Source organism: Halichoerus grypus, chromosome 4 (genome assembly GCF_964656455.1).
Source record: "Halichoerus grypus chromosome 4, mHalGry1.hap1.1, whole genome shotgun sequence".
Lineage (NCBI taxonomy): Eukaryota > Metazoa > Chordata > Mammalia > Carnivora > Phocidae > Halichoerus > Halichoerus grypus.
In genome coordinates this window covers 134,498,286-134,524,545 of record NC_135715.1, presented here as the reverse complement: position 1 = coordinate 134,524,545, position 26,260 = coordinate 134,498,286, and the positions used below count along the sequence as shown (strand labels likewise).

The 26,260-nt window shown below is 40.4% G+C and overlaps 1 protein-coding gene across 4 annotated transcripts in view; it reads left to right on the top strand.

The window, feature by feature from the left end:
* Nucleotides 1–25,704, top strand: part of SLC25A12 (solute carrier family 25 member 12) — a 197,240-nt gene extending 171,536 nt beyond the window's left edge. For all 4 annotated transcript variants that reach the window (XM_036105497.2, XM_078070993.1, XM_036105498.2 and 1 more), the window contains 5 exons: nucleotides 18,074–18,214; nucleotides 20,029–20,167; nucleotides 22,949–23,107; nucleotides 23,223–23,313; nucleotides 24,601–25,704. In XM_036105497.2, coding sequence (XP_035961390.1) covers nucleotides 18,074–18,214; nucleotides 20,029–20,167; nucleotides 22,949–23,107; nucleotides 23,223–23,313; nucleotides 24,601–24,802 — 732 coding nt within the window. In that variant the 3' untranslated portion in view covers nucleotides 24,803–25,704. The remainder of the gene's footprint in view (nucleotides 1–18,073; nucleotides 18,215–20,028; nucleotides 20,168–22,948; nucleotides 23,108–23,222; nucleotides 23,314–24,600) is intronic.
* Nucleotides 25,705–26,260: the final 556 nt, after the last annotated feature.

The following is a 26,260-nucleotide window of genomic DNA, read 5'->3' as shown; positions in this document are numbered from 1 at the left end:
ACCAAGAGTCCGATGCTTAGCTGACTGAGCCACCCAGGTGCCCCAGGTACGTTCAATTTAAAAGATACTGCCAGGGGGCTCCTGGGTGGCTCAGTCGATTAAACATCTGCCTTCAGCTCAGGTCCTGATCCCAGGGTCCTGGAATCGAGCCCCACATCGGGCTCCCTGCTCAGTGGGGAGCCTGCTCCTCCCTCTCCCTCTGCCCCTCCCCCTCCTCGTGTGCTCTCTTGCTCTCTCTCGCTCTCTGTCAAAAAAATAAAAATCTTAAAAAAAAAAGATACTGTGAGTTGGTTCTTGGAAGTGGATGGACCATTTTGCAGTCTCATTAGCAGTATATGAGTATTTGTTACTCCACACCCTCACCAACGTTAGAGGGTCTTAGTCTTTGTTATTTTAGTCATTCAAGTTGGTGTGAAAGGATACTTACTGTGGTTTTAATTTGCATTTCTCTGATGCTTAAAGACATTGACCATCTTTTCATGTGTTTATTGGCTCTTTGTATATCTTTTCTTGTAAAGTATCTGTTCAAATTTTCTACCTATTTTTTATTAGGTTATTTATATTTTTATTATTGACTTGTAGGAGTTCTTTATCCATGATAGATGTAGTCCTTTGTCAGATATATGTATTATGAATATTTTTCCCAGTCTATGACTCACCTATTAACTTAATGTGTGTGTTGTTTTTTTTTTGTTATAATGGCCATATAACATTTTATTAGTTTGAGGTGTACAAAATGATTCAGTATTTGTATACACTGCAGTATAGGTACCCCCGTCACCATAAAAAGTTACATAATATGCAATATATTGTTCACTATGGTTACCATGCTGTACGTTACATCCCCATGACTTATTTATTTTATGACTGGAAGTTTGTGTGTCTTGACCCCCATCTCCTATTTTACCCACTCCTCTAATCCCCCTCCCCTCTGCCAACCACCAATCTGTTCTCTGCTCCTGTGAGTTTTGTTCATTTATTTTGTGTTTTAGATTTCACATATAAGTGAAATCCTACACTATTTGTTTTTCTCTCTCTGCTTTATTTCGCTTAGCATGATACCCTCAAAGTCCATCCAGTGTTGATACAAATGGGACGATTTCATCCTTTTTTATGGCTGAGTAGTATTCCATTGCATACATACACCACACCATCTTTATCCATTCATTGATCAGTGGACACCTTGGTTGTTTCTGTGTCTTCGCTATTGTGAATAATACTGCAATAAACATAGGGGTGCAAATATCTTTTCAAATTAGTGTTTTCTTTTTCTTTGGATAAATACCCAGAAGTAGTACTGCTGTATCATATGGTAGTTCTATTTTTAGTTTTTTGAGGCAGCTCCATACTGTTTTCCCTAGTGGCTGCACAATTTACATTCCCAGCAGCAGTGCATGTCCTCACCAATACTTATTATTTCTTATCTTTTTGAGAATAGCCATTCTGACAGGTGTGAGATAATGTATCATTGTGGCTTTGATTTACATTTCCCTGGTAATTAATAATATTGAGCATCTTTTCATATGCCTGTTGGCCACTTATATGTCTTTTCTGGAAAAATGCTATTCAGATGCTCTACCCACTTTTTAATTGGATTGTTTTTTGTTGAGTTGTATGAGTTTTTTATATATTTTGGATATTAACCCCTTATTGGATATATGATTTGCAAGTATCTTCTCCCATTCAAGTAGGTTGCCTTTTCATTTTGTTGGTGGTTTCCTTTGCTTTGCAAAACCTTTTCAGTTTGATGTAGTCCCATTTGTTTATTTTTGCTTTTGTCGCCTTTGCCTTTGAAGTCAGATCCAAAAAGATATTGCCAAGAGCAATATCAAGGTGCTTACCACCTACATTTTCTTTTTTTTTTTAATTTTTTTATTGTTATGTTAATCCCCATACATTACATCATTAGTTTTAGATGTAGTGTTCCATGATTCATTGTTTGTGCATAACACCCAGTGCTCCATGCAGAACGTGCCCTCCTCAATACCCATCACCAGGCTAACCCATCCTCCCACCCCCCTCCCCTCTAGAACCCTCAGTTTGTTTTTCAGAGTCCATCGTCTCTCATGGTTCGTCTACCCCTCCGATTTCCCCCCCTTCATTCTTCCCCTCCTGCTATCTTCTTCTTTTTTTTTTCTTAACATATATTGCATTATTTGTTTCAGAGGTACAGATCTGAGATTCAACAGTCTTGCACAATTCACAGCGCTTACCAGAGCACATACCCTCCCCAGTGTCTATCACCCAGTCACCCCATCCCTCCCACCCCACCCCCCACTCCAACAGCCCTCAGTTTGTTTCCTGAGATTAAGAATTCCTCATATCAGTGAGGTCATATGATACATGTCTTTCTCTGTTTGACTTATTTCGCTCAGCATAATACCCTCCAGTTCCATCCACGTCGTTGCAAATGGCAAGATCTCATTCCTTTTGATGGCTGCATAATATTCCATTGTATATATATACCACATCTTCTTTATCCATTCATCTGTTGATGGACATCTTGGCTCTTTCCATAGTTTGGCTATTGTGGACATTGCTGCTATAAACATCGGGGTGCACGTACCCTTTCGGATCCCTACTTTTGTATCTTTGGGGTAAATACCCAGTAGTGCAATTGCTGGATCGTATGGTAGCTCTATTTTCAACTTTTTGAGGAACCTCCATACTGTTTTCCAGAGTGGCTGCACCAGCTTGCATTCCCACCAACAGTGTAGGAGGGTTCCCCTTTCTCCGCATCCCCGCCAACATCTGTCATTTCCTGACTTGTTAATTTTAGCCATTCTGACTGGTGTGAGGTGGTATCTCATTGAGGTTTTGATTTGGATTTCCCTGATGCCGAGCGATATTGAGCACTTTTTCATGTGGCTGTTGGCCATTTGGATGTCTTCTTTGGAAGAATGTCTGTTCATGTCTTCTGCCCATTTACCACCTACATTTTCTTCTAGGAGTTTTATAGTTTCTGCTCTTATATTCAGGTTTTTAATACATTTTTAGTTAATTTTTGTATTTGGGGTAAGATAGTGGTACAGTTTCATTCTTTTGCATGTGGCTGTGCAGTTTTCCCAACACCATTTATTGAGGAGACTGTCCTTTCCCCATTGTATGTTCTTGCTTCCTTTGTTGTAAAGTAATTGACTATAGATGCATGAGTTTATTTCTGGACTCTTTTTTTGTTCCATTGATCTATATGTTTTTATGCCAAAACCATACTGCTTTGATTACTATCATTTTTAAATATAGCTTGAAATCAGCGAGCATAATGTCTCCAGCTTTGTCCTTCATTCTCAAGATTGCTTTGACTACTCAAGATTGTTTGTGGTTTCATATAAATTTTAGGGTTCTTTGCTCTATTTCTGTGAAAATGCCATGGGATTTTGATAGGGATTGCATTGAATCTATAGATTGCTTTGGGTAATACAGACTTTTTAGCAATATTAATTCTTCCAGTCCATGAGCACAGAACATCTTCCCATTTATTTGGGTCTTCTTCCATTTCTTTTATCAATGTAGTTTTTTATGTACAGGTTTTTACCACCTTAAATTTATTCCTAGGTATTTTATTCATTTTGATGCAATTGTAAATGGAGTTGTTTTCGTAATTTCTCTTTCTGACAGTTCATTGTCAGTGTAGAAAAACACAACAGCTTTTTGTATGTTGACTTTGTATCCTGCAACTTTACTGTATTTGTTTATTCAGTTTTTTGGAGGTCTTTTGGATTTTATGTATATAAAATCATGTCATTTGCAAATAATGAGTTTTATTCTTTCCTTTCCAATTTGGATGCCTTTTGTTCCTTTTCCTTGCTGAATTGCTCTGGCTAAAATTTTTATTTCTATGTTGAATAAAAGTGGTGAAAGCAAGCATCCTTCTCTTGTTCCTGATCTTAGAGATTTATGTTTCCAGTTTTTCACCATTGAGTGTGATGTTAGTTGTGAGCTTGTCATTAAATGGATGCTGAATTTTGCCAGATGCTTTTTCTGCATCTATTGAGATGATCATGTGATTTTTAGCTTTCATTTTGTTGATGTGATGTATCACAATGACTGATTTGCAGATGTTCATCCATCCTTACATCCTGGAATAAATCCCACTTGATCATGGTGTATGATGTTCTTAATGTATTTTTGAATTTGGTTTACTAATATTTTGTTGAGGATTTTTGCATCTGTGTTCATCAGGGATTTGGGTCTGTCATTTTCTTTTTTTGTGGTGTTCTTGTTTGGTGTTTGGTATCAGGATAATGCTGGCCTCATAAAATGAGTTTGGAAGCATTCCCTCCTCTTCAATTTTTGAGAGAGTTTGAGAACGATAGGTATTAACTCTTCTTTAAATGTTTCATAGGATTCACCAGTAAAGCCATCTGGTTCTGGACTTTTGTTTGTTGGGAGGTTTTTGATTACTGATTTAGTCTCCTTCTCAGTAATCAGTCTATTCGGATTTTCCATTAGTCAGTCTTGGAAGACTGAATGTTTTATGTTTCTAGGAATTTATCCATTTTTTCTAGGTTGTCCAGTTTGTCAGCATATAATTTTTCGTAGTAGCCTCTTTTTTTTTTTTTTTTTAATTTTATTTATTTGACAGAGAGCACAAGCAGGGGGAGTGGCAGGCAGAGGGAGAAGCAGGCTCCCCGCTGCACAGGGAACCCAATGTGGGACTCAATCCCAGGACCCTGAGATCAGGACCTGAGCTGGAGGCAGATTCTTAACGGACTGAGCCACCCAGGCGCCCCTCGTAGTAGCCCCTTAAAATCCTTTGTATTTCTTTGGTATGGCTTATAACTTCCCCTCTTTCATTTCTGATTTTATTTATTTGAACCCTCTTTTTTTCTTAGTTAGTGTAGCTAAAGGTTTATCAATTTTGTTTATCTTTTCAAAGAACCAGCTGTTAGTTTCATTGATCTTTCCTATTTTCTTTTTAGTCTCCTTTATTTCTGCCCTGATCCTTATTATTTCCTTCCTTCTACTGACTTACTTTGAGCTTCCTTTGTTTTTCTTTTCTAGTTCCTTTAGGTGTCAAGTTAGATTGTTTATTTGAGATTATTTTTGTTTTTTGAGGTAGGTCTATATCACTATGAACTTCCCTCTTACATCTGCTTTTGCTGCATTTCATAGTTTTGTTGTGTTGTATTTTCATTTGTCTCAAGGTATTTTTTAATTTTTTCTTTGATTTCTTTGTTGACCCATTAGTTGTTCAGTAGCATGTTGTTAAATCTCCACATATTTGTGATTTTTATTTTTATTTTCTTTTTGTGATTGATTTCCAGGTTTGTACTATTGTGGTCTGAAAAATGCTTGATACGATTTCAGTCTTAAATTTATTGAGACTTGTTTTGTGGCCTAACGTGATCTATACTGGAGAACGTTCTGTGTGTACTTGCAAAGAATGTGTATTCTGCTTTTTGGTGGAATGTTTTGTATGTGTTAAGTCCCTCTGGTCTAATGTATCCTTTAAGTCTAATTTTTCCATATTGATTTTCTATCTAGATTATCTATCCATTGATGTAAGTGGGGTATTAAAGTCCCCTACTATTACTGTATCGCTGTCGATTTTTCCCTGTAGGTCTGTTAATACTCCCTTTATATGTTTAGGTGCTCCTCTGTTGAGTGCATAAATATTTACAAATGTTATATATTCTTGCTGGAATGACTTTTATTATTATGTAATACCTGCCTTTTTTTTTTAGAACAGTTAAAGCAATTTTTATTATTTATTTATTATTTTTTAAAATTTAAATTCAATTAATTAACATATATTATTGGTTTCAGAGATAGAGGTCTGTGATTCATCAGTCTTATATAATACCCAGTGCTCATTACATCACATGTCCTCATTAATGTCCATCACCCAGTTACCCCATCCCTCTCCCCCCTTCCCTCCTAGCAACCCTCAGTTTGTTTCCTATGATTAAGAGTGTCTTATGGTTTGTCTCCCTCTCTGGTTTCATCTTGTTTTATTTTTTCCTCTCTTCCCCTATGATCCTGTTTTGTTTCTTAAATTCCACATATCAGTGAGATCATATGATAATTGTCTTTCTCTGACTGACTTATTTCGTTTAGCCTAATACCCTCTAGTTCCATCCATGTCATTGCAAATGGCAAGATTTCACCTTTTTTGATGACTGAGTAATATTCCATTGTATATATATACCACATCTTCTTTATCCATTCATTTGTCAATGGACATCTGGGCTCTTTCCATAGTTTGGCTATTGTGGACATTGCTGTTATAAACATTGGGGTGCAGGTGCCCCTTTGGTTCACTACATTTGTATCTTTGGGGTAAATACCCAGTAGTGCATTTGCTGGGTCGTAGGGTAGCTCTATTTTCAACTTTTTGAGGAACCTCCATACTGTTTTCCAGAGTGGTGCACCAGCTTGCACTCCCACCAACAGTGTAGGAGGGTTTCCCTTTCTCCGCATCCTCACCAACATCTGTCATTTCCTGACTTGTTAATTTTAGCCATTCTGACTGGTATGAGGTGGTATCTCACTGAGGTTTTGATTTGTATTTCCCTGATGCTGAGTGATGTTGAGCATTTTTTCATGTGTCTGTTGGCCATTTGGATGTCTTCTTTGGAGAAGTTCTTTATAGATTTTGGATACTAGCCCTTTATCTGATATGTCATTTGCAAATATCTTCTCCCATTCTGTCGGTTGCTTTTGGTTTTGTCGACTGTTTCCTTTGCCGTGCAAAAGCTTTTTATCTTGATGAAGTCCCAATAGTTCATTTTTGCCTTTGTTTCCCTTGCCTTTGGAGATGTGTCTAGCAAGAAGTTGCTGTGCCTGAGGTTGAAGAGGTTGCTGCCTGTTTTCTCCTCTAAGATTTTGATGGACTCCTGTCTCACACTTAGATCTTTCATCCATTTGGAGTCCATTTTTGTGTATGGTTTAAGGAAATGGTCCAGTTTCATCCTTCTGCATGTGACTGTCCAATTTTCCCAACACCATTTGTTGAAGAGACTGTCTTTTTTCCATTGGACATTCTTTCCTGCTTTGTCAAAGATTAGTTGACCATAGAGTTGAGGGTCCATTTCTGGGCTCTCTCTTCTGTTCCATTGATCTGTGTGTCTGTTTTTGTGCCAGTACCATACTGTCTTGATGATTACAGCTTTGTAATAGAGTTTGAAGTCCAGAATTGTGATGCCACCAGCTTTTCTTTTTCAACATTCCTTTGACTATTTGGGTCTTTTCTGATTCCATACAAATTTTAGGATTATTTGTTCCATTTCTTTGAAAAAGGTTGATGGTATTTTGATAGGGATTGCATTGAATGTGTAGATTGCTCTAGGTAGCATAGACATTTTTTTTTTTTTTTTTTTTTTTTTTTTAAAGATTTTATTCATTTATTTGAGAGAGAGAGAATGAGAGACAGAGAGCACGAGCGGGAAGAGGGTCAGAGGGAGAAGCAGACCCCCCACTGAGCAGGGAGCCCGATGCGGGACTCGATCCCGGGACTCCAGGATCATGACCTGAGCTGAAGGCAGTCGCTTAACCAACTGAGCCACCCAGGCGCCCTAGGTAGCATAGACATTTTAACAATATTTGTTCTTCCAATCCATGAGCATGGAATGTTTTTCCATTTCTTTGTGTCTTCCTCAATTTCTTTCAAGTGTTTTCTAGTTTTCTGAGTATAGATCCTTTGCCTTTTTGTCTAGGTTTACCTAGGTGTCTTATGGTTTTGGGTGCAATTGTAAATGGGATCGACTCCTTAATTTCTCTTTCTTCTGTATCATTGTTAGTGTATAGAAATGCAACTGATTTCTGTGCATTGATTGAATATCCTGCTACTTTGCTGATTGCTGTATGAATTCTAGTAATTTTGGGGTGAAGTCTTTTGGGTTTTCCACATAGACTATCACGTCCTCTGCAAAGAGTGAGTTTGACCACTTTGCCGATTTAGATGCCTTTTATTTCTTTTTGTTGTCTGTTTGCTGAGGCTAGGACTTCTACTACTATGTTGAACAGCAGTGGTGATAGAGGACATCCCTGCTGTGTTTCTGACCTTAGGGGAAAAGCTCTCAGTTTTTCCCCATTGAGAATGATATTTGCTGTGGGCTTTTCATAGATGGCTTTTATGATATTGAGGTATGTTCCCTCTATCCCTACACTGTGAATCATTTTAATGAAGAAAGGATGCTGTACTTTGTCAAATGCTCTTTCTGCATCTGTTGAGAGGATCATATGGTTCTTGTCCTTTCTTTTATTAATGTAATATATCACATTGATTGATTTGCGGATGTTGAATCACCCTTGCAGCCCAGGAATAAATCCCACTCGGTGGTGGTGAATAATCCTTTTAATGTACTGTGTGATCCTATTGGTTAGTATTTTGGTGAGAATTTTTGCAACCATGTTCATCAGTGATATTGGTCTGTAATTCTCCTTTCTGGTGGGGTCTTTGTCTGGTTTTGAGATCAAGGTAATGCTGGCGTCATAGAAAGAGTTTGGAAGTTTTCCTTCCATTTTTTTTTTTTTTTAAAGATTTTATTTATTTATTTGACAGAAAGAGACAAAGCGAGAGAAGGAACACAAGCAAGGGGAGTGGGAGAGGGAAAAGCGGGCTTCCCGCTGAGCAGGGAGCCCGATGCAGGGCTTGATTGCAGGACCCTGGGATCATGTCCTGAGCCGAAGGCTGACGCTTAACGACTGAGCCACCCAGGCGCCCCCCATTTCTATATTTTGAAACAGCTTCAGAAGAATAGGTATTAATTCTTCTTTAAATGTTTGGTAGAATTCCCCTGGGAAGCCGTCCAGCCCTGGACTCTTGTTTGTTGGGAGATTTTTGATGACTGCTTCAATTTCCTTGCTGGTTATGGGTTGTTCAGGTTTTCTATTTCTTCCTGTTTCAGTTTTGTGGTTTATACCTTTCTAGGAATGCATCCATTTCTTCTAGATTGCCTAATTTGTTGGCATATAGTTGTTCATCATATGTTCTTATAATTGTTTGTATTTCTTCAGTGTTGGTTGTGATCTCTCCTCTTTCATTCATGATTTTTATTTATTTGGGTCCTTTTTCTTTTCTTTTTGATAAGTCTGGCCAGGGGTTATCAATCTTAATTCTTTCAAAGAACCAGCTCCTAGTTTCTGATCTACTGTGTTTCTGGTTTCTAATTCATTGATTTCTGCTCTAATCTTTATTAATTCTTGTCTCCTGCTGGGTTTAGGCTTTCTTTGCTGTCCTTTCTCTAGCTCCTTTAGGTGTAAGGTTAGTTTGTGTATTTGAGACCTTTCTTGTTTCTTGAGAAAGGTTTGTATTGCTATATACTTCCCTCTTAGGACCACCAAAGATTTTGAACAGTTGTGTCTTCATTTTCATTTGTTTCCATGAATTTAATTCTTCTTTAATTTCTTGGTTGACCCATTCATTCTTTAGTAGGATGCTCTTTAGCCTCCATGTATTTCAGTTCTTTCCAAATTTCCTCTTGTGATTGAGTTCCAGTTTCACAGCACTGTGTCTGAAAATATGCAGAGAATGATCCCAATCTTTTGGTACTGGTTTAGACCTGATTTGTGACACTGTATGTGATCTATTCTGAAGAATGTTCCATGTGCACTTGAGAAGGATGTGTATTCTGTGGCTTTAGAATGGAATGCTCTGATTATATCTGTGAAGTCCATCTGGTCCAGTGTGTCATTCAAATTCCTTGTTTCCTTGTTGATCTTCTGCTTAAGTGATCTGTCCATTGCAGTGAGTGGGATGTTAAAGTCCCCTACTATTACTGTATTATTTTGAATGTGTTTCTTTAATTTTGTTATTAATTGGTTTATATAATTGGCTGCTCCCATGTTAGGGGCATAAATATTTCCAATTGTTAGGTCTTCTTGTTGGATGGACCCTTTAATTATGATATAGTGTCCTTCCTCATCCCTTATTACAGTGTTTGGTTTAAAATCTAATTTTTTTGATATAAGAATTGCGACCCCAGCTATCTTTTTTTTTTTTTTAAAGATTTTATTTATTTGAGAGAGAGAGAAAGAGAGAGAGAGAGAGAGAGAGCACATGAGAGGGGGGAGGGTCAGAGGAAGAAGCAGACTCCCTGCCGAGCAGGGAGCCCGATGCGGGACCCGATCCAGGGACTCCGGGATCATGACCTGAGCCAAAGGCAGTTGCGTAACCAACTGAGCCACCCAGGGGCCCTGCCACCCCAGCTATCTTTTGATGTCCATTAACATAAATAGTTTTCCACCCCCTCACTTTCAATCTGGTGGTGTCTTTGGGTCTAAAATGAGTCTCTTTCAGGGATGCCTTGGTGCCTCAGTAGGTTAAGTGTCTGCTTTTGGCTCGGGTCATGATCCCAGGGTCCTGGGATCAAGTCCCTCATCAGGCTCCTTGCTCAGTGGAGAGTCTGCTTCTCCCTCTGCCTGCTGCTCCCCCTGCTTGTGCGCTCTCTGATAAATAAATAAAATCTTTAAGAAAAATAAAATGCAGACAGTATATCAATGGGTCTTGCTTTTTTTATCCAATGTGATACCCTGTGTCTTTTGATAGAGGCATTTAGCCCATTTACATTCAGAGTTAACTATTGAAAGATAGGAATTTAATGCCATTGTATTACCTGTAAAGTCACTGTTTCTGTATATTGTCTCTGTTCCTTTCTGGTCTATATTACTTTTGGGTTCTCTCTTCGCTTACAAGATCCCCTTTATTATTTCTTGCAGGACTGGTTTAGTGATCACAAATCCTTTTAGTTTCTTTTTGTCCTGGAAGCTTTTTATCTCTCCTTTTATTTTGAATGACAGCCTTGCCAGTAGTTGTTTATCACGTTTTTCTCGGCTTCTTTATTCTTCATCATTTGGTCTTCTGTATCACTAATTTTCTCTTCTGCCTCATTTATCCTAGCAGTCAGAGCCTCCATTTTTATTGCATCTCATTAATAGCCTTTTTGATTTTAACTTGATTCGGTTTTAGTTCTTTTATTTCTCCAGAAAGTGATTCTCTAGTGTCTTCTATGCTGTTTTCAAGCCCAGCTAGTATTTCATAATCATTATTCTGAACTCTAATTCTGACATCTTATATCCATACTGATTAGGTCCCTGGCAGTCAGTACTGCCTCTTGTTCTCTTTTTTGAGGTGAGTTTTTCCATCTTGTGATTCTTGCAGAATGTGGTCACTTTTCTATTTGTAGACCTGCAGCAATTCTTTTTTGTCACTCTGGGTGAGTTCTACTGCCCTGTCTTCCAGGTCACTGAGCCTCTCTTCTCTTTCATCTGGTCTGCTGTTGAATCCATTTAGTATATTTTTCAGTTCAGTTATTGCATTTTTCAGCTCTTCTTTTTTGTACTTTCTTACATTATATGTCCCCTTATTGAAGTTCTGTTTATTCATCCATTCTTCTCTCAAGATTGGTAAGCATCTTTATGACTATTACTTTGAACTTTTTATCAGGTAAATGACTTATCTCCATTTCATTGAGATTTTTTTTTCCTGGGATTTTGTCTTGTTCTTTCATTTGGAACACATTCCTGTTTCCTCAGCTTGACTCTATTTGTTTTTCTATATTAGGCAAAACAGCTGTCTCTCCCAGTCTTGAAGAAGTGCTCACAGGAAGATGGGGGTGTGTTTCTGTCTGTTGCCTGTGTACTCTGGGGGTGATAGCCTGTTAAGAACTGTCTCTCCAATTGTTTCAGTCCCATGGGCCCCAGAAATGCCAGTCCCGTGACTACAGATGCTCAAGGGGTATCCCCTGTGTGGACTGCATGCACCCACTTGCTTTGGGAGGGCCTCATGAAAGTGCTGGGCCAGGGTAAGCTCACCTGCCAGGGTTAGCAGGGCTGGAGTCACAGGAGAGGGCAGGGCTGGGGTAAGCTTGCCCACTGGGTTTAGCGGAGCAAGGCTCCGGGAGAGTGCAGGGTTGGGGCAAGGAGAGGAAGAGTACAAAAATGATGCCTACCAGTGCCAGCACCACCCAGGCAGGAGAAGAGTGCAGAATTGCACCTGTCAGCACCCTCATCCTCAGAGAGGGTTCCTGCAAGCCCCTCTCCTTCCCGCAGATGCCTTATGTCTAGCCAGTGGATCTCTGTCACATGTGGTGTAGGTGCCCTCTAACCTGCTGCTTTTGCGCTGGGTCATAGTGTGAGTGTGTGCGTGAACCTTCAAACGGGGAGTCTCAGTTTCCTTTAGCTCTTTGGATCTCTTGGTCTTTAAAGCCAGATATTTTGGGGACTTGTCTCTCTGGTACAGGTCCCAAGAGTTGGGGTGCCTGATGTAGAACTCGAACCTGTTGCTCCTCACGGATGTTCTCTGTATTTGTGAGATCACTGTTGCTTGTGGGTCATCCCCGTGTGAGTGGGGTTTTTGGCCATACTGCATCTCTGCCTGTTTTACCTGTCTCATTGTGGTCTTTTTATCCGTTGTTGTGGAGGAGCTGTTGAGTTAGTTTTCACGTCTTTTTCAGAGAGAATTGTTCTATATGTAGGTGTAGATTTGGTGTGTTCTGGGTTTTTCTATACCATGTTGACCTGCCCCCTCTGTGGTGGTTTTTTCAAAGAAAAGATTATGTAGAGTTTCTTAGACTATCTATAAACTTAAACAGGAAAAAAATTTAATGTCTTTCCAAGTCAAAAAAGCAGAAAGTTAATTAGTCTAAGTGGACTGATCTATATGTATTTTTAAAAATGTCCCATTGGTAAGTACCTATATTTATGTTAAACTCTAACCAGAGCACATACCTGCCTGATCACATTACCTCTTTCAGAGTGTATACTTCTGAATGGGTAGAAGTCTTTTGACTCAGAACAGATTTATTGCTCAGCAAAAAGGCTAGTGTCATCTCATCATGTTGCAGATGTTCTTAGCCCTGTGTGAACATAGCTCCTGAAGAATACATCCCTTCCCTTCAGTCTGCACAGTGCTTCCACATTAGTGCACAAGAGCTCTGCGAGGTATATGGGGGCAGTTGTTGGGATCCCTATTGTCATATCAGGAAACCAAGGACTGGGAAGGTTATGACCTATCCAAGGTTACAAAGTTAATGACAGTATAGATCAACAAACCTAGAATCTTTCTACTCTTCCATGCTTCCTCCCTTCGGCCTATGGGTGTCCACACCCATAGGTGCAGCAAGAGGTCCACTTGTTAGTTGGAGCATTTACTAATCCTAGGGCCATGATTTGTAGCTGACCAGCCCTTATGCTGTGTCTTCCTCAGCAAACTGAGTTTGCATATCTCCAAAGAGTTGTTGGAAATGGTATCTCCACGTGCCGTCCCAGGAATCAGTGTGCTCCCCAACTTGATGCGTGCATACTTGTGTGAGCATATACATATGTGAACAAGTTCAGAGTCTATATATATTTATGTCTGAGTGGCTCATGATAGGTACACAGAGGTTTTGACTCTTCCTTTACCCTAGTTAGGGCTATGTGTAGTTTTATCTATCCATATCCTAACACCCTGGCATATATCAGTGACTCAGCAGTGAGCAAATTGCAACTTACTCCTTTTAAGTTATCATGGTCCTAGGCTATTTTAGAAAGAACCATTGCATTTCCCATTGCTTTATAAAATATCTAAGAATGCTTGGTTGATGGCATGGGAGACAGAGTCACTGTTCCTATTCTTCTTGAGTCAGTCCTAGTGACAGCTAATTCTGTGGCTTTTATTAGCTTGGTTATTTTAAATGCACATATTTTGTACATCTGTTCAAGTTCCTGGTGTGGCCTTAAATTGAAGTTAGATTTTCATCAATCTCTGTAGGGGAAGACTATAATGAATTGTTCAGATTGTAGTAGGAGGGAAATAGTTCCGAACGACAGGAGAAAACAGATCAAAGAAGAAAGTAAACAGGAGACTGGGCACAAGCAGGGCCAGGTCGCCTGCCTCTTTGTGGACTCTGCCCCTGGGGTAGGATTTTAAGGGCAGGAGGTTGAAGGCCTAATCCTGTGTGCAACCCCTTGGCCTCAGGCACATCAGAGGCCTGGTGACATCTCAATATTACATAGTTTTTCCTCCTAATTTTTACTGCCCACTTTAGTTTATTTTCTCATTAAAAAAACAATTATGTGACACAAGATTAAATGGAAGTGTTTATATTCTTTCCATTTCTGTTATATATAGATAACCTTCATTCAAAATGAGATTTATTCTCTTTTTTTGTGTCATTTGTAATTCATTTCTAGAACAACAAAACAACTTGGTAATGAAAAATGAAAGCCTCTGAAAGTTTTAATATTAATGTTTGCCTCTCTTTATAAGAATAAGCAGCAGATTTGAAGAGGGAAATTTCACCATTAGAAGTTTCGAAGCTAATTTTGGTAATTTGGTAAGGGGGAAAAAGTCACCGAATGTGCTGCATGGAATGGTGTTATCTAATGTAAGCATCAGGATGTCAAATTAGACCAAGTCCACTAAGAGTATAGAACTGTGTATCATCATGATGTAATTTGAAATTTTAGATATCTTTGTTATTTCAGATCACTAGCTATAATTGCTTAGATTTTTTTGATGTTCATATCTACATAGATGGATAAGCCTGTTTAAAGTTTTGGATCCGCAGATAACTAGTGCTAACTAGTTTTTAAAATGCATTTAATGTATATAAATACCAAATTTATCATGGGGAAGACTGTGAGAGAGGACCTAGTCTATAAAGGAAGCCATTGTTTCTAAGACCAGTTCTGTTTCTTGTTTTTTGGTTGGTGTTTTTGAGTACTTAATACATTTCATGATTCAGAATTTAAAAGGAACAATAGGGTATGCTTTAAAAATTCTTTCAGGTACTCATTTCTCTTTCCAGAAGGCAACCAATATTTTCATGCTTTAGCCATTCTAATTTTGACAAACTAATTTTGATCAGTGCATACCTATGTTTTATGTTTGGTTTATGTTACTTGGCATAATTTTATTACCAGATCTTATTGCTTAAGAGCTTATAATTGTTTCTACTTAACTGTTTCCGTATTGGGCATTTACATTTTTTTGTTTAACTTCGTTGCTCTTTAAAGTAGCAAACATATTTGCATATTTGTAGAACAGCAAACATAATTAGCATATTTGTAAAAATACAGATACTTTTTTCCATTGAAAAGTTACCATATTTTTATTTCACAATTTGATACTTCCTGAAATTCATTATATTCATTGATTATGTTTACTGTGTTTTTTCCCTGTGAAAAGCTGTTTTTAATGTAATAATATCACTCACAATCAGTAGAGCCTTAAAATAGAAGAGAAATGCTATTTTCCTGTGTTTGTTTTTCAGAGAGGAAACAGTTAAGAATGTGATAAAACATAATCCTTGTTCTGTGTCTCTAGATTTCTTACTAGAGGGATTGAATTAATTGCACATTTTCTTCCCCCATCCCAGTGTCCCCAGTTTAACATGTGTGAGATAGTGGTCAGTCTCAGAGTTTAGAAAAGGACAGTGCGTATTTGCCATGGATGTTTCCCTTTAAGTGTTACCAAAGTTTTAGACAACTTAAATAACAATTTTTATTTTTTCTAAAATTATTCAATGTTTCTGGATAGTATTGGCCTACGTATTCCTAGGCCTATCATAAAGTTTTTAAAAATATAAATATTTAAGTCATATACAGACTATGCAATTGCTAGACGTTTTCTCCCTTCAAATACAGTAGAGTACGTAAGTGTGAAACACACTCACAGATGTGCGCCTTGCTACACTCACTGCTTTCTTGTTTACATGCTCACTCGTCAGATGTATACATAAATGCAGATCAGTTTCGTTTTGTCCTTATGTCCATTGCATCCTCAGGACTTAGTATGCATTCTGGGTAACAGATCTTCAAAGCATACAAAAGTTAATGTGTTAGATGTTACATGTATACTCAGAAAGAAATGTGAAGAGTTGCCGAAGGAGTACAAATCTCAATCTACTGGCAATTATTTCCCGAAGGGCCTGGTGAGGAGAGGAGGAGGAGCTGTGGGGTGGGGTGACTGACTGGAGTACGCCTGCTCTGTGGGACATTGTACTTTACTAATGATTAAAAACATGGAAGAACTTTGTATTTGTTTAAACATGATGTCCATAATTAATGAATGGCGTCCAAGGTTTGACATTATCTGATGGTGGCAAAATTTGGAGATTATAATCAAAATTTGTGTTTCTGTCCTTTTTTTTTTTTTTTAATCTGCTTTAGTTTAGAACATAAGGTGCATTTTCCCAAAGGTAGTCTTCGCAACCATTATTTAAACATGAGATTTCAGGGAAGTAGTAAACTTTTTCAATTGGTTTGGTCTTTAATACTAGCTATGGGAGCAATTACTTGGATTATCATTTTAACATAATTTTTCACCCAGCAATCCTTTTGAAAGTATTGTTTGCTTAGATTGAAACATTGAAATGCTTCCTTCTCCCTGCAGCACAGTAAATTAAGAGAGGGAAACTCAGGCATATCAACATGTAAAATTGGGTCAGTTGTCCCTCTGGGGTTTGTGTGCCAGTGGTATGGATTGTGGAAACCCAGAGAGAGACAGCACATTGCTGCACCCCCATGCCTGGTGGACAGCAAAGGGATCAGGGCCCTGGGGAATCCCGGATAGTAAGCTTCCCACAGAGCCGGAAGGGCTCTTGTGTCAGTGTTGGCACTTGGGGACAGCGTGGTCTGTAGGAGTAAGGGGTCAGGGTTGGAGCAGGCAGAGTTGAGGAGAATGGGCTGAGACCTGCTACCCCTTGGAAGTAGGACTGGAAGGACTGTGGGTTTTAGAAACATGAACAGGAATGTGGGTGAAGGTAGAGTGTTGAAGTGTCATTGAATGCTGCACGTGAGTTTTAAGGGTATTTTTTGTAGTGTGTCTATACCAGTGGAATTGGCCCCAGTGAGGCCTTTCCTAGTTCCTGTTCCACATGGGACATGCTATTGCAGTGAAGTTACAAGTATATAGTATAATATGATTATGTGACTATGGTTATGATTGTGTAATATAAACAGCTGCAGTTCAGATGAAGATGTACAAATGAGATTTTTTCACTTCGTGGAGATATGTTTTATTTTTTTTACAAGATTTTATTTATTTAAGAGAGAGAGACAGAGACAGAGCCATGAGCAGCAGGGAGGAGACAGAGGGAGAGGGAGAAGCAGACTCCTCTCTGAGCAGGGAGCCTGATGGGGGGACCTCGATCCCAGGACCCTGAGATCATGACCTGAGACGAAGGCAGACACTTAACGACTGAGCCACCCAGGCGCCCCTATATTTATGCTTTAAAAATGTATTTTTATATATCATATACACACACCCATACAAACACATTTTTTCCTTACAAAAAACTAAAAAAAAAAGAATTGGTAGCAGTTTTGTTACACATTCTTTCCCCCCTCCCAGTTAACAGATTTCAGATTCAAATACACCCTTATTATCCAAATTCAAATCCCTGTCACTCACTACCATTGTGGAGTGTAGCTTTGATCTGCCCAGTTTCCTACTCATGGTAACTAGATGATCCATTTCCCAGCAGAGTTTTTCTGGTTCTGTCTTGACACTGAAAGTGTCTTTCTAGGTTCTCTCCTTTTAGCTGCGTATCTGTCTCAAGAGTTTTGCTCGGTATGATAGATTTTAGAATTTGAACGGGGGGAGACTTCCCCTATGACTTAGGCACCTCTGTGGGGCGAAGTTGTGTTAATTGCTCTACAATCCAAGGAAGCGGAACCGGGTGGCTGAGCTAAAATGAATCCTTGCTAAGAGAAGGAAAGTGACCCGTGTAGATCCACATTTTACCTCCAGCTTACAAAAGATACCAACCAGTCTTTTACCATCTCTTTCCCTTTCATTGGGAAGCTCCCTGCTGCCTCATCTGGCTTCACTTTTGTTTTCCAAATGTGTTTATTAGTTTTGCCATTTTGGATATGGCTGGTTGACCCCGGAAAGACTGGTTTGAGAAATACTCTTGACATTTCAAATCAAAACAAATCCAGACATAAGATTCGCTTGAAACTGAGTTTGGGACCGTCCCTGTGAGCCCCTCTAGCATTGGCCAAAGTGTGGGCCTCTCATTCCCCTATGAAGAGGGAGGAGTAAAGCGGTGCCGTGCAGAGGCTTTTCTGGATTTTTCTTGGTAACGCTCCAGTCCGTCTCTGATTTGGAAATCTGCTTCCGTCTCTCCTCCCTTGCCTGCAGGCTGGCGGCTCTCAAGTCATCTTTACTAATCCACTGGAGATAGTAAAGATTCGCCTGCAGGTAGCTGGAGAGATCACCACAGGACCCAGGGTCAGTGCCCTGAATGTACTCCGGGACCTGGGACTTTTTGGTCTGTATAAGGTGAGTAGATTCCCTTGGGTGATCTCAGTAGAGAGCTTGTCATGTACTCAATAGAACCGTGAAAGAATGTGGAAACCAGGCTTCTCCCTGCAAAGTGGAAAAGCAATTTTGTCCAGTAGGGTGGTTCCTCGAGTACAAAATCGGACAAAAAGACAAAATCAGCACACTTTTATTAGAGGCAGTGGGCTATACAAACACACTGTCCTGTTGTCGCCTTCAGCCTTTATGAAGCTGCCGGCAGGGAGGCCCGCCTCACAGCCTTTAATTTGATGGCAGGTTTGGGAAAAGTTTCTTTGGTGTTCTCTTTGGTCTGTTTTTTAGGACTTCAAAATAGTCCTGTGTTTATTTTGAGTCTGAGTTATCTCTATTGTTATCTTCCCAGTAGGAGCTTCTGTTTGCCTTAATAATTTGACCACAGTGAAACAGTAGCAGAGTTTGGGAGAATTCAGGTCTTTAAGAAGTTAAGTGGTGGGATTTGTCAATAATGAATTCCATTTAAAACACACACACACACACACACACACACACACACACACACCGCAGAGTGTACTGTACTTTAGCAAAATGCCAGTCAACAGACTCCTTCCCTGCAGGTACACTTACTCCCATCATTACAGATCGGATGTAATGGAGCAGAAGCTATTATTTTTCTTAAACAAGGAAGAGTATTTCTTTCCATTCTTTTGCCTAGCATAAGGGGGGAATACGTAAATTTGGCTGCTATTAGACAACAGTGTTTCTACAGCATCTGATTTATTTATAGATCTATCACTGTAGAAATGTGTAAATTGGCTTCTGTAGCTACGAATTGGAAATCAGAAATTCTCTAGATTAGAATCACACAGGTACAGGGCTCTTAGGAGACCAGTAAACCAATGATGCTTATCTTGAGAGAGTTCTGTACACATTTCCTCCCCTCCACCCCCAATTCCCATCCTTTTTGGAATTCCCTTTGAGAGCTGAATTTATTAATACTGCTTCTGTCTGTATCATCCTTCAGAGAGTCCTTGGATTTTTTTCTTTTTTTTTTAATGTTTTGAGTTTGTCTTTTCAAAACAGAACCATTAGGGAAACAGGGGCCGAAGATGGAGTATTCAGCTGGAAGATGAGTATTCAGGTCAAGCCCTGGGCAGGAGAATAGCCTGGGCAACTGACCAAGTTGAGGAAGGTGTTTACTGTTCCTCAGTCACTGAGACGAGCTCTCCCTGGGTAGCTTTCTACTCCAGTGGAATCTTCTGCTAGAATAATTTGTCCCAGTTCCCGCAATCCTCTGCTATCTAGGAGTGGTTTCTTTTTCCCATCCCCTAGAATAGTCACCTTTCTTTTCCACTGCCACTGCCTGTAGCGTAACTGGTACTTCATGGGCTCTATGCTGTGTAGACCAAATGGATGAATTGTTAGTTTTGTGGGCTGCCTTTGCTCGTTGCTTTGGAATCAAGGTATTAACATTAGGTTTCCAAGTCTGTTCCCACTCATGCCCCTCTCCCTCACATCCTCCAAAGCCACACGGAACAAACAGCCTGGAGGTTTGAGAACTGAATTTTTATTAACCTTAAAATCTGAATCTGTATTGGAAATGCCAGAAAATTCTTAGTTGTCAGGATAACATCATTACCCAGTTAACTAACCCTAGGTCTCCAAACTTTGAGCCAGGTATATTTCCTATGCCCATCTCGTTCCCCCCCCCCATTTCCATTCCACTCAGTCCCCATGCTGTTTGAGGGAACACCTAAGGCTTGTCACCCTGGATCCGTTGTGGGCATTCACGGCCCTGTTTACACAACTGTTTTGCACTGTTTCCTCACTTGTGACAGGGTGCCAAAGCGTGTTTCCTCCGAGACATTCCCTTCTCTGCAATCTATTTTCCTGTTTATGCTCATTGCAAACTACTTCTGGCTGATGAAAATGGACACGTGGGAGGTATAAATCTCCTTGCAGCTGGAGCCATGGCAGGTAACTACAATTTTTTTTTTTAAGCCGAAGAACCCTCCCCCCCATTCTCTTGAAGAAGTACACAATTTCTGTGCACTGTCCGCCTTTATTTCTGGAAGGGTTATTGTTTGTATCTGACTTAGTTTAAATATGATGCTTTCCCTCCTTTGTGGGATGTGCTGTAATTCTGATGAGAGTTAATTACATTTGCATAATGTGGATAAACAGCGTAATGCAGCTTAGCAACTCAGAGCCAAATTAGATCTGCCCATCTAAATTGGGCTTTCATCATTAACATGCTTCTTAGCCTCCCGTGCCCCTGAAACCTTGGGTGCAGCCAAGCTGAGCATAAAGGTGGAAGAGTTCTTCATCAAATCAGTTGCTCCGTTGTACCTCATGTGATGCCCAGGTCTAGCATGCCTCACTTGCTATTTCTGCATGATGGAGTCTACATGATTGGCTCAAAATTGAGCTTTCTTCATGATACTGTCGATGTTCCTTCTACCATCGTTCTCGTTAGATACAAGTGAGCAGGACTTCCCCGGCAAACGACCCTATACTCAATTGGCATCCCTTCTCTGTCCCTTAACACTTTCTTTAGTAATAGTTGTTTGCATAAGTTCTATTTTCTGTACTAGGCTGGGAGCTTTTTGAGGGCAAGAGTTTCATTTTCTTCATTTTTGCTTTCCCTTCATGGCCAGCATAGTAATAATAGGAGCTCAAATGTCAGTGGAACAAATGAAAATGTTCATTTGGTCTGAGTTCCCAAGTTAGACACAAAAGAGATTCCATCTGAAAGAGGAGCCTAACAAATGTAGGAAGGTACTAAGTTGTTTCCTTCTAATCTCACAGGTCTAGCCTTCCTCTTGAAGGAGCTGACTGGGGATAGAGGGGGAGGACCAGGTGTTCTTGGCTGTACCAGCTCTCAGAAATGACAGAGGAAGGAAAGGGCGTGTGTTTGCTCCCCATTACTGCTGGTCCAGGATAGAAACGTGAAGGGTGAACACCAACTCAAACGTAGTGTCCAGATGCTCGATGTCGGTCTGCCTGCCTGGGCTCATGGCACTGTGTAGCTCTCACTGCGTTCATTCTCCTCCCGTGCCCTGGCTGGACAGCCGGACAGCCTGAGCACTTCCCAGAGTGCAGTGTGTGTGGTGGCGTTCTGAGGGTGTTGGGATGGACCGTGTTCTTGTTCTCACCCATGATGACAGGGAATGACTTGTGATGGTTAAGAAACTCTCCCAGGGAGCTCTGAGCCCTTATTTGGGGTCTAGCAAATCCCGTGTTCTCTGGCATTTGTTACTTCAGTCCTTTAAAAGCCAGAAGAGCTGCCTGCTCCGTGTTGGCGCTGAGTGCTCCTCCAGCCCCTTTTCCGTACTCACCAAAGTCTCCCACTTTGGGGCCAGCAGATTTTCCCCCCAAGCGTTTGCCTCTGCTTTCCAGTCAGCAGTAACAAAACAAAACAAAACAACAAAAAAACAGCCAAAGAACAGTCTAATCGTGGACAGGCATTTTGCCAGTGGTTGATGGAACCAAGTAAACGTTTTCATGGAACTGTCAGTGCCAACTTCTTGCCCCCAAATATTTGATGTCGGTTTTCAGAATGAGAGATGATTTTTTTCTAATTTTTACCAGTAAAGCCTTGCTGGCAGGCCCTAAGAACATTTAGAATTCAGAACATTCCAAAGACAGGTAGTTCACCTAGTTTCATCTGACTACGGTGCAGGGCCGCGTGGAGCGGAGGTATTTGCGTCCTCCTGTAACAGCGGCTCCCACAGGTCCCACAGGTCCGCCAGCTCCATCTGCCTAGTGGAGATTCAGTGATAGTCAGAGGCCCAATTGAATATCATCCCTCTGAGGAAGGTTATCTTGCTCCTTTGTCCCCAGCTTTGTTTTATAAGGGAAAGATGTGGTTGTGAAATCTATCTTGGGTGTCCCACTGCTGATCAATCTCAGCATGACCCAGGGAGCTCCGGCACAGGGGATAGATGATGAGGCCTTTTGATGACCAGTTCCCTATTGTTCCTTAACTGGTTGCCTGGCCACCTCAGCTCCCATTGTAATGACTTCTGTCATGTAAGCATGTCTGAAAAGAGTCTCAGCCAACTCCCGAGTTAGCCCCTCAAACAGGTGAGTGGATATGACTATTGACATTCACCTTGCACAGTAAGGTGACAAGAATCCGCAAGAAAACACTACGTTTAGCATCTCATCAAACGGGCAGTGTCCTCATTTCTTATTATATACAAAAGTACTTGTATCTTATTTGCTGAAAAAAAGGAGGTAAAATGGGGCGCCTGGGTGGCTCAGTTGGTTAAGCGACTGCCTTCGGCTCAGGTCATGATCCTGGAGTCCCGGGATCGAGTCCCGCATCGGGCTCCCTGCTCGGCAGGGAGTCTGCTTCTCCCTCTGACCCTCCTCCCTCTCATGTGCTCTGTCTCTCATTCTCTCTCTCTCAAATAAATAAATAAAATCTTAAAAAAAAAAAAAGGAGGTAAAATGATTGAAACCTAAAAGGGAACACTTGGGAATTGTCCTAGTAATATTGCTGCGTTTTTTCCTCTCCTAGTTCTTTGGGATCATGCAGTGTAGAGTGATTTTCCTAATTCAGAAAGAAAAAAGAATTTTGTTCCACACTGAAGCAGCTAATAGGCTTATGTATCCTTTTTTCCATGAGTGCCCAGGCACCTACTTACTGGAGTTAGAGCAGTTAAAGTTGCTAATTGTATTGTTGGCTGTCGGCAGTATTTCTGCTCCTTATAAGGTACTTTGGGTGACTTCAGTGTGCCTTTCTCCTGAAAGGTGTGCCTGCTGCTTCCCTGGTGACCCCCGCTGATGTCATCAAGACAAGACTGCAGGTGGCCGCCCGTGCGGGCCAGACGACATACAGTGGTGTCATTGACTGTTTCAGGAAGATACTCCGGGAAGAGGGGCCCTCGGCATTTTGGAAGGGGACTGCAGGTAGGGGCTACGGCCATGCAGAACGGCTCGCTGCTGTTAGGGACCTGCTCCCATTACTCACCGACTGGCTTTGCCACAGTCATGTTCAGTATCCCCACTCCCGTCTGTTTTTCAGCTCGAGTGTTTCGATCTTCTCCCCAGTTTGGTGTTACCTTGGTCACCTACGAACTTCTCCAGCGGTGGTTTTACATTGATTTTGGAGGCCTGTAAGTGCAGCTGTTCAACTCCTTGTAAAAGAAAGCACCGAAACCAAAAGAGGTCTTTGTTCAGCCTGCGGAGGCAGTTTTGGAACTCCTAGAACTGGGTAGGACAGAGAACCCTACAGGACCGGTGCATTTAAAACAGTGGGCTTGAGAAGCTTCCGTATGAGGGGACATCATACGCAGTGTTAAGCAGCGACTTGGGGAAAGTGAAGGCAAGCAGCAAATTAAACTGTTACGTGAATAAATTATCTTTTTTAGTGTAAGCAAATACAGAGCTTCATGGATTTAGGTCCTTATTATTTGAATTCTATTATATGGCCTTTTCACCAGATATAAGGTAAATTTGTTTTAGTAACAGTTTTATGAACTTTGTTTCCGAGACTCAAGCCTTTTCACACCTCCGAGACTTCATTCTTTATTTTTATTTATTATTAGGTAGGTATAGATGTTCTTAGAGCTAACAAACAGAAAAGAAAAAAAAAAAAAAACGTTCAGAAAGAGGTTATGCATATGGACATAATTACTTGTGAAATCTAGGTCAGAAATTGGGCCACTTGAAGCCTGTGCTGGGAAGAAAAGGAATTACTTGTTGAATCTGCTGGGTGGGCAAGGTTTTACCTAAAGCAATTAATTGTTAGCTTTTCAGCAGATAATCAAATCCCATATCTGGGTCATCAGCTCATAAACCTTTGACCCCCTTCCTTGCTTAAAGGCCAAACAGGGAATTAGCTGCTGAACCCAAGGAATAGAGAGACTTCTACAAAGTAGGAAGTAAGAATAGCAATCTTAAAATTCCAGGCTTTTCTGTGCTTTCACATTCTGTAAAAGTAAGAATTATATCTATGTCTCTTTAAATTTAGTAATAACCGTCATGAGTCTACCACTTAAAAAGTTAACTTTTTTAACTATGTCAAAATAAAAGAAAAATGTAAACTTTTTATGACTAATTTATGCTTAATGCAGAAAACTTGGAGAACGTAAAAGTATAAAAGGGAAAATCACTCACAATCCTACTTCCCTGAGAGTGTTAATATTTAAGTGTATTTTCTTCTGATCTTTTCTCTGTGGATCTATTTATAAATCGAGGCCATTTCTCTTCCAAATAAAAAATACGAATGTGTTGCTTTCCAAGCAGCCATAAATCCTGAGAAATGTGGCATAGATGACAAGGAAGTAGCCGGACAAACACTCCTCTTTGGGGCGCATGGGTGAGACTGAAAATGTCCTGTCCGCATGTGCCATCCGCATCAGCCTTGAACACTCTAACCATTGGCTTTTTCCTATCAACAGCAAACCCTCTGGCTCAGAACCAACACCTAAGTCACGCATCGCAGACCTTCCTCCTGCCAATCCCGATCACATCGGTGGATACAGACTTGCCACGGCCACTTTTGCTGGCATTGAAAACAAGTTTGGCCTTTATCTCCCCAAATTTAAATCTCCTAGCGTTGCTGTAGTTCAGCCAAAGGCAGTGGCGGCGGCAGCTCAGTGATGAGACAACCGTTGAGTGTGGCAAGATGGTGCCCTGGACAGAGAAGCCTAGAAGAGCAGCCCTGTAATGTATCCAGTCAGCTGCATGGTGCTGACTGAGCTGAGGAGTCAAACTATTCTTTCTATATGACATATACATATATTTGTTTATAAAGTAACCATTTGCCCAGGAAAAAGCAACAACGCAGTTTTGAGCTTTAGTGTTAAGTGTTGAAGTGTTTTCTAAGCCTTGGCGTGAATTAGTGTCCTAGACTGCTTTGCACAGCTTGCACTTACAGTGACTGTACATATTGTACATCTTTGTACAGAGACATCTTGGCACCTCATCCCAACAAATCACGTTTATAGAATGTACTGCAGTTCTAAGTGGCTTGAAATGTACAGAATGTTTTGAAAGTGTTTTATTAAGAGTCACACAAAAATAAATGTATTAAAATTAAATTCATTCTCTTATTGGTGACTTATGGCAATAAAGCATCAATATTGGATGTATTTAATTCCCAGCTCGTTTTCCATTCTGGAATAAAAAGGTATTTGCTGATAGGAGGCATAATGAGACCAAGTGCTTACACCATTGAATAAGAGATCCTTTGGAAAAGATGCATGCTCGTGGATGCCGGAGGACCAGGCTAATGGCTTGTGTGTGCTGACGTGTTTCCATTTGTATTTAACGTGTGTAGATTCTCCTCTGTTCATCATCAATCAAAAGGCATTTCCTCAATAGCATCTCTCCGGTCAGTGTGCATTTGGGAACAGTGGTGTCTCCAGCATTACTGACTTCGTTTTGCTTTCCTCTGACACGGCAAGGCAAGGGCCTAGCTTTCAAGATTAAAGGATACTTTGGCAATTTTTCTTCATATGGATATGATTCCAAAAAAATAATAAAATGCACACCAAAATGTATACATGTAGTTGGATTTTCCTTCATAAATACACTGATAGTGCTTTTTATTTCGATTCACTACCAGTTCCAAATAACTCATCATTACGTTTCCCTCTCTCCCACTTCTATAGGAAATTATTTGATTTGGAAAGGGCTATGGGAGTGAGGGGGGAGGGAAGAAGAAAAAGAGAAGCTGTGTCTTGTGATTTTTAGTGGCTCTAGGTTCTTCCTTATGAATCCAAATCCAAATCCAAACTACTTACTCCAAAAGTCACTCATGAAGGGTGTGATTACTAATTTAGATCTAAACATGCATCTTGACAGCCACATCTACACTTTACTATGGTTGTGATTTGATGTGTACATCACAATTTACTTTAGCAAAGTGCTTTGGGAAAACATTATTGCTGTTGCCAATGAGCCAGGATATGAGAATGTATGCAAATATTTCCAAGGGGCAAACCTGGAGATAGACCCAGTCACTTAGCATCCTCCACGGCACTTACCCTTGATGGCTCACAGCCCTGTACCACAACCATAGGCTCTCAGGCCCTCAAGAAACAGAAGACTTAGCTT